The 8,997-nt window shown below is 34.3% G+C and overlaps 1 protein-coding gene across 1 annotated transcript in view; it reads left to right on the top strand.

Moving 5' to 3' along the window:
- Positions 1-6,421, top strand: part of LOC113071281 (stonustoxin subunit beta-like) — a 67,975-nt gene extending 61,554 nt beyond the window's left edge. Inside the window, exon 5 of the mRNA XM_026244643.1 lies at positions 5,362-6,421. Within this exon, the coding sequence (XP_026100428.1) occupies positions 5,362-5,921 (560 nt within the window). The 3' untranslated portion in view covers positions 5,922-6,421. The remainder of the gene's footprint in view (positions 1-5,361) is intronic.
- The last annotated feature ends 2,576 nt before the right edge of the window (positions 6,422-8,997 follow it).

Below are 8,997 nucleotides of genomic sequence, written 5' to 3'. Positions count from 1 at the left end.
ATCGGCCTCTAGGATGAACAGTGCGGTGGTGGTTTTTCTTGACTCGATTGATAAAGCCAATGAGTTGGTAGAACAGGGGATAGTTGTTGATAATGAACTTGTCCCCGTTCTTCCCCTTGCGTTACCAGCCAAGCGAGTCACTTTATCCAATGTCCCACCTTTCATGAGTGATGACATTCTGAGTCAAGCGCTGTCGCGGTATGGCAAATTAGTGTCCCGAATAAAGAAGATCTCTATCAGTAGCGATTCGCCTTTGTTAAAACATGTTGTTTCTTTTAGGCGTTTTGTCTATATGATCGTTAATGATGATACTGAACTTGATTTGTCACTTAACTTTCGAGTTGATGATTACGATTATATTGTGTTTGTTACCACTGCTAAAATTAAGTGTTTTGGCTGCAGCCAGCTGGGTCATTTAGTACGAAACTGTCCGGACAAAAATGTTGAAAATGAGACACCGATTGCAGATGGAATTTCAGCAAGCGTTGAGGCGGCTGTCGCCACCGGTGTTGCCGAGGCGGTGTTGCCGGAGTCGGGCTCTGTTGTGGCGGCGACAGCGGCGGGTTCTCCCGCTGAGGATGTGGCTAGGCCATCCGCTGCGCGGCATGAGTACTCGCACTCGGAGTCCACCGGTGCGATTTTAGAAGACGATATGGTGGTTTCAGAAAGTTTAGAACTGCCTCAGGGAAACATAATTAAGGACACGGTTTCGGATATGATTTGTGAGACGGATTGCGCTAGTTTGGATGTTCAAGAGACGGTGTTTAAAGCTCCGTTAAAAAGAAAAAAGAGCGACAGGGTTAGTGAGGCTAAAATTAGCAAGAAAAGTGTTGAGGAGGATGTTGAGGAAACAGGCAGTGATGGTGAGTCTTCTGACTCCAGTGCATCTCTTTCACAGAGCGACTTTATTGGTCGCAGTTATGAGCTCGATGATATTAAATTATTTCTTAGAGCGACTAAAAACAAGAGAGGTGTGCGTGTCCAGGAATATTTTCCAGACCTCAAACAGTTTGTCGATAAAACGAAAAATTTCATGGCAGAGAGCTGCTTCACTAATAAAGAAGTGTACCGCTTAAAGAAAATTGTGCGGAATGTTAACATCGCCCTGGGTAACGATGATGGTTAATTTGGGGGGCACGATGATCAACGCTCTTTATTTATATGGGCTGGTCTTACTTTTCTTCTCCCTACTAATGAGTGAAGTCCATTTAGCTACCCTAAACGTTAATGGCGCTAGAGATGCTCGTAAGAGAGTAATGGTGTACGAAATTATTAAGCAAAGAAATATCAGTGTTGCTTTTCTGCAAGAAACCCACAGTGACCAAAAAAATGCTGCTGACTGGGGGAGAGAATTTGATGGTGTCTCTGTTTTGAGCCATAATTCCTCAGTAAGTGGGGGAGTTGCTATTTTATTTAATAGGAATTTCGTTCCTATTTCATATGATGTTGATGAAATTGTTAAAGGAAGGCTCTTAAAAGTCAGAGCACGTTTTGAAAATCATGTGTTTGTTTTTATGTGTGTCTATGCTCCTGCTGCACCTTTGGAAAGAATGTTATTTTTAGATACTTTGTGTTTGTCTTTACAAAACTGCTGTTCTGAGGAATTTTTATTTTTGGGTGGTGATTTTAATTGTACTGAGCTGAACTTGGACAGGAATCACATGGAGCCACATTTGGCCTCACGCAAACGTCTTATACATACTATTAAAAAATATGACTTATGTGATGTTTGGAGATCTTTAAATAAGGATGAAAGGCAATATACCTGGGCACATTCACGGGATAATGTTATGTCTTTAGCTAGGTTGGACAGGTTTTATTGTTTTAAGTATCATTTTAGTATTTTTAATAGGTGTTACATTACGCCTGTGGGTTTTACGGACCACAGTATGGTGCATTGTATATTTATTGTAAGTACTGTTAAGCCAAAGAGTGCTTACTGGCACTTTAATAACAATTTGTTACAAGATGAGTTTTTTAAAGAATCTTTTAAGTTTTTTTGGGAAGCCCATAGGAAAACAAAGCCTGGTTTTTCCTCTGTGCAACAGTGGTGGGATGTGGGTAAAGTTCAAATAAAGCAGTTTACTCAGCAATACACTCTCAATGTCACTAAGGAGTTGACTCGTTCCTTAGATTTTTTAGAAAAAGAGATAATTGAACTTGAATCTTTAGCTCACTCTACCGGTGACCCTTGTTTTTTAGAAGTTTATTCAAAGAAAAAGGCCCAGATGTCTGACCTACTTGGGTATAAAACACAAGGTGCTTTGGTCCGTTCACGTTTTCAAAGTATAGATCAGATGGATGCACCATCTAAATATTTTTTTAATCTAGAAAAAAAGAATGGGCAGAAACGGCTGATCCATGCATTGTGTTCTGAGAATGGAGTGCTTTTATCGGATCCGGCTGAGATTCGGCAGAGAGCAGTCCTTTTTTATCAAGATTTGTATAGGAGTGAACTGAAGTCTGGCATATGCAAGGAGAACAGTTTCCTTGAAAACCTGCCAAAGGTGTCAGAAGAGGCCAATGGCGACCTCTCAAAGAGCCTGACCCTGGGTGAGCTTTACTAGGCCCTGCAGAGTATGGAGTCTGGGAGAGCACCTGGAATAGATGGCCTCCCTGTTGACTTCTACAAGACTTTTTGGGTAGAGATGGGTGTAGATCTTCTCGAGGTGCTCAATGACTGTTTGTCAAAGGGCAGATTGCCGTTGAGCTGCCGAAGAGCAGTAATCACCCTACTCCCAAAAAAAGGGGACCTGACTGATATAAGAAACTGGCGTCCGGTTTCACTCCTCTGCAATGAATGTAAACTTTTATCTAAGGCTTTGGCTAACAGACTGGCTGGTGTTTTAGATCAGGTCATCCATCCGGATCAAACGTACTGTGTTCCTGGTAGGTCCATTTTTGATAATATTTCTTTTATTCGTGATATTTTTTATGTTTCTAAATTATTGAATATTAACTGTGGCCTAGTTTTTTTGGACCAAGAAAAGGCTTTTGATAGAGTTGAGCATTCTTATTTATGGAGTACTCTATCAGCTTTTGGTTTTTGTGAAAGTTTTGTTGATATGATTAGAGTACTCTATTGTGATGTTGAGAGTGTGCTGAAAATAAACGGTGGCTTATGTGCTCCATTCCGAGTCCTTAGGGGAATCAGACAAGGTTGTTCCCTGTCTGGTATGTTGTATTCTTTGGCCATTGAGCCTTTGCTTCAACAGATAAGAAGTCAACTGTGTGGTTTGTCCTTACCAGTGTGTGATAACAAATTTTATTTGTCAGCATATGCTGATGATATTGTTGTTTTACTCAACAATCAGAGTGATGTACATGTTTTATTTAATTTATTTGAAGATTTTAAACAGTTGTCATCTGCTAAGGTTAACTGGAAAAAAAGTGAAGCAATACTCTTAGGGCAATGGGCCGAGGGGATACCTCATCTTCCTGCTGGGTTGTTTTGGGGAAGAGGGGACGTAAAATATTTAGGGGTGTTTTTAGGGGATGAAAGTGCCTTACAAAAGAATTGGGAAGGGTTTTTAGGTAAGTTTCAAAGCCGTTTGGACAAATGGCAGTGGTTGTTGCCAAATATGTCTTACAGAGGACGGGCTCTCATTGCTAACAATTTAATAGCCTCTTCACTTTGGCACAGACTGGCATGTGTGGATCCCTCACCACAATTTTTAACGGAAGCTCAAGCTCTTCTGGTAAATTTCTTTTGGGACAAGCTACATTGGACTTCAAAAAGTATTTTGTTTCTTCCTAAGGAAGAGGGTGGACAAGGACTGATTCATCTACAAAGTAGGTGTGCTGCTTTTCGGTTGCAGTTTGTGAAGAGATTTCTTGATGGACCTGTGCATATTGGGTGGCGTGCTGTTTGTTGCACCATTTTGCGCACTGTGGGAAGCTTTGGACTGGACAAACCTCTGTTTTTAATGAAGACAACCAAATTGGATTTATCAGGACTGCCTGCCTTCTATCAGAGCATCTTTAAAGTATGGGGTCTTTTTCGAGTTCAAAAGACTGAGAACTTTTCCTCACTCCATTGGTTACTTCAAGAACCCTTAATTTCTGGGGCTCGTCTGGATGTCACCGCTCATTGTAATCTATCTGGGTTTAGTTTCTTGCTCCAGAAATCTAGAGTGTTTACTTTGGGCCATTTGTTGGTTTTAACTGGACCTAATTTTGAAAACTTTGATGTAGCTTCAAAACATTTGGGAATTAGGTCTGATCGGATATTTTGTCAGTTTTTGACTAGTTTGAAACTCTGTCTAACTGCTGAGGAAAAAAGCCTCTTGGATGATTTCTTCACTGGGGCCAGTACCCCTGACATTGATGACCTTTTCCCATGTTTAATTGTTCAACCTAATTTTGGTGATTGTACTAGTCTTTTTTTTAAATCATGTGAATCTCTTTCTTTGGATCTCTTGTCATGTGAAGGTAAAAAGTTGTATAAAGTGTGTGTTTTGGTTCTTAATAAGAGTATTCTTGAAACAAAAACTGACACACCATGGCGCTCTGTTCTCAGACTGAGAAATGATGTTAGACCGGAATGGAGATCGTTATATAAGCCACCTTTGTCTAAGAGGGTAGGTGATTTGCAGTGGAGAATTCTTCACGGTGTCATCGCGGTTAATTCTTTCGTGTCTTTGCTGAATCCAGAAGTCAGTCCTGCTTGCCCCTTTTGTACACAAAGGGAGACAATTTTTCATGCGTTCATGTACTGTTCCAGATTGGAACCTTTGTTCACGAAGTTAAGAGAGTTATTTTGGAGGTTGAGTGAAGGGTTTGATATTGAGACTTTCATTCTGGGTTTCAAATATTCTCGAGGAAAACGGTTTGTATGCCAGCTTATGAATTTTATTATTGGGCAAGCTAAAATGGCCATCTATGCCAGCAGAAAAAGAAGAATACAGCAAGAATCATGTGATATCAATGTGTGCTTTTCAAGTTTGGTAAAGTCTAGAGTTCTGATAGATTTTCGCTTCTATAAAAACATGCAAAGCCTTAACATTTTTGAAACAATATTGTGCAGTAATGGAGCTCTTTGTGAGTTATCTGAAGGGAACTTGGTTTTCTTTTTGTGATGAGTATGATTGTGTATGTGCAATGTGTTGTACTTAATTTGTTTTTTGTTTTATTTTTTGTGAGGAGGGGGGGATGTTTGTTGTGAGATAATTGAGTGTTTATAATTATAAAAAAAAAAAAAAAAAGTTAATAAAGTTTTGTTAAAATCAAAATCTCTCTCTCTCTCTCACACACACACTCTCTCTCTCTCTCTCTCTCTCTCTCTCTCACACACACACACACACACACACACACAGTTAGTAGTAATTGTTGTGTTATTAATGTCTCTGTTCTTGTGTTCAGATGCCTGTTTTCTCACACTGGATCCAAACACAGCAAACACTCAACTCAGTTTGTCTGAAGAGAACAGAGAGGCGACGTATGTGATGAAGAATCAGTCGTATCCTGATCATCCAGACAGATTTGATGTGTGTTCTCAGGTGTTGTGTAAAGAAAGTGTGTGTGGACGCTGTTACTGGGAGATTGAGTGGAGTGGACATGTGTTTATATCAGTGTCATATAAGACAATCAGTAGGAAGGGATGGGGTAATGAGTGTTGGTTTGGACGTAATGATCAGTCCTGGAGTTTGATTTGCTCTCGCTCCAGTTACTCATTCAGTCACAATAACATAGAGACTGATCTCTCTGTGAAGCCCATCAGCAGGAGAATAGGAGTGTATGATGATGATAATGATTATATCAGTAGAATAGTTGTGTTTGTGGATCCCAGCGCAGGAACTCTGTCCTTCTACAGCGTCTCTGAAAACACAATGAGCCTCATCCACACAGTCCAGACCACATTCACTCAGCCGCTCTATCCTGGGTTTACTGTTGGTTATAAATCATCAGTGAAACTGTGTTGATGAATCAGAGACTGACGAGAGATTCTACCCATAATGCTTTGAGCTGCATGATAAACCAGTGACAGTGAGATGTTATAGAGTCTCTTCATGACATTAATACTGCAGCTGAACTTCTGTCACGGAAATAACAGTCAGAATAAATGTGTCACAAATCTTCGTAGAGACAGCGAGATCAGTGTGTGTGTGTGTGTGTGAGAGAGAGAGAGAAACTACATTTGTGTTTTTATTGTAGTCTAAAAACTATCATTTGTATTATTTCTATTAAAATGTTCTTTCAACAGAAAAGTTCTTCATGAATCATGTTTGTGAAAAGTATGCCATTAGTTTTTCTCTCTGGTTTTTGTTCATAAATAATAAAACATGATGAGAAATGAACTTGAGATCAGATCTGAATTGATGTTTGTATCGTGAATATAATTGATTTCATCACAAGACTGACCTGAGCTTTACCATTAAACAAATCAATAAAAACTCTTACTACTGAAGTGATCATAACACACTGTAAAATAAAATGTCAGTATTTAATAATAATAATAATTTTATAACAAATTATAACAAAAAATATAATTGCAGTAATCCTATCATACTTTATAAATACAATAAAAAAATATTTAATAATAACCAAAATATGAATTATATATTTGAGTTTATTTTATTGAATAAACATTACAATTAAAAAATCCATAAAAACTGGTATTGCATTAATATTATTGCAATTTAAATAATACAATTATAATTTGTATATATATATATATATATATATATATATATATATATATATATAATTAATATATTTTCTTTAATTTCTTTAATTGCTATAATACAAGTAAAATCAATATATTATTATATACTAACCTTATTAAGTTTAATTGATGTAATTAAAACAGTAAACTGAATATGTAGTTAATAATAATAACGCGTCTGGTTTGTTTTCAGCAGATTTATAAACGCTTCTCATCACAAATGTGTGAAGATGGTTGAAGTGTGTTGTGTGTATGTTATGTGTGTTATAAGAGACTCAAACTCTGTTCATTCATCAAATAAATCCATCTGAAATCTGTTTGAAAACGCTGCATGTTTTTACAATAAACTGAAGGTGTTTTGGTGTAAATCAGCTGAGCGTCTATGACGGTGAGATTTGTGTTTGTAGAGATAACAAGAAGAATGATAATAAATACACACAAACATTTACAATTGCTGTAAAATAAAAAGTAAGTATATTTATTCTACTACTATAACAGTTATATTCTTATAATAATAAAATAAAATTCATATTTTGGTTAATCTTAATAAATACTAACTTTTTATTGAATAAATATTGCAATAATAACATTTCTGATGGATTTTTTAATTGTTGTCATTCAAATAATATTTAACAATTAAACAAATAATTAAACAAATATTGCAATATGTATAATATTATTTAATAATTAAATTAATTATACAATTACTATTTAGATTATTATTAATAAAACCCCCCTTTTTATTTTACAGTACAATTGGATTATTGCAATCATAATATATTTATTTTCTAATTTGTTATAATTAACTATTAATAATAATAATTATTATAATTAATAAAAAATATGACAATATAAAATATTTTGGTTTAGTGTATAATAATAATACTATTATTCATATTATTATTAATAAATACTAACATTTTATTTTAGAGTGCAATATGATTACTGCAATAGCTTTAATTGATTTGTTTAATTGGTATATTTAACATAAAGCATAATATTTAGTAATATAATAATAATAATAATAAATAATAATAATAATATAAACTTAATAAATGCATTAAAATTGTAAAATTGCTGTAAAATAAAAATGTCAGTTCTACTACTACTACAAATACATATTTTATTTTATATTACAATAGTATAATTTTCAATTGTAACAGTTATTGTCTTGCAGTTATTGAAATAAAATTCATATTTTTGTTGATATTATTCATAAATACTGACTTTTTATTGAATACAAATTGCAATAATATATTTAATGGACTTTTGATTTTAATTTAAATAATACAATTATAATTAATAAAATAAAATATCAGTATTATACTACTAATAATAATCAAAATAATAACTTAATTGTACTATTTTATTATAACATTAAAGAAATGTTATAAATGCAGTAATCCTATCATATTGTAAAATAAAGTGAAATTTAATATAAACCAAAAATATTAATTATGTATTTTTATTATTTAAATGATAAGTTACTACTAGATTAATCCTGTTCCATTGTAAAATAAGTAGCTAGTATTTATTATTATTATTATTATTATTATTATTATTATTTTTATTATTACAGTCTTAATTTTTCAATAGGATTATTGCAATAGTAAGATTTTATTGATCTGTTTAATTGTTATGATTAACAGTAAAGTAAAATTTATATTTTGTTGTTATTATTTTAACAAACTATTATTTTACTTTATTTTAAATATATATTAATAAACAAATCAATAAAAACTCACTATTGTAGTAATCATACTGCACTGTAAAATAAAATGTCAGTATTTAATAATAGTGATAATAATTACTACACTGTAAAATATTTCCAGACTTTCACAATATTTAACTGTTTTTTTTTACAGTAAAATACTGTGTATTGTTTTACTGTAATATCGCAGTAATGCGGATTCGCTCACTGACTATTAACTATCTGCTGTGATATGACAGCAAAGTACTGTAAAAATACCTATTCAGCTGAGAACGAAGGCGCCATCTTCAGTCTGGCTACTTTACATGTAAGTATGCTCTCTCTTCAAAAAAAGAAAATATTCTTCCAACAAAATAGTAATGTAATCGTTTAACCTATTTGAAATTATTTCATAACGTTCCAACAGCGAAATTCTGTACTTTAATAGGTCTGACATGCTCTCTTTGATCCAGCTCACCACGACACGACGCAGGAATATTCTCTTGGCACTGACGATCTGACTATCTGATGTATAAAGGTAAGTTACGAGGTAAATAAAAAGTGCATATAGTTAAAACAAAAATGGATATAAGCAGTTATTTATGCGATGTTAGAGATCTGGCAGCTAGCAGTTAGCGTTTCA

Source organism: Carassius auratus, unplaced genomic scaffold (genome assembly GCF_003368295.1).
Source record: "Carassius auratus strain Wakin unplaced genomic scaffold, ASM336829v1 scaf_tig00006772, whole genome shotgun sequence".
NCBI lineage: Eukaryota > Metazoa > Chordata > Actinopteri > Cypriniformes > Cyprinidae > Carassius > Carassius auratus.
Note: the sequence above shows the minus strand (reverse complement) of the source record. Positions and strands in the feature narration are given on the sequence as shown.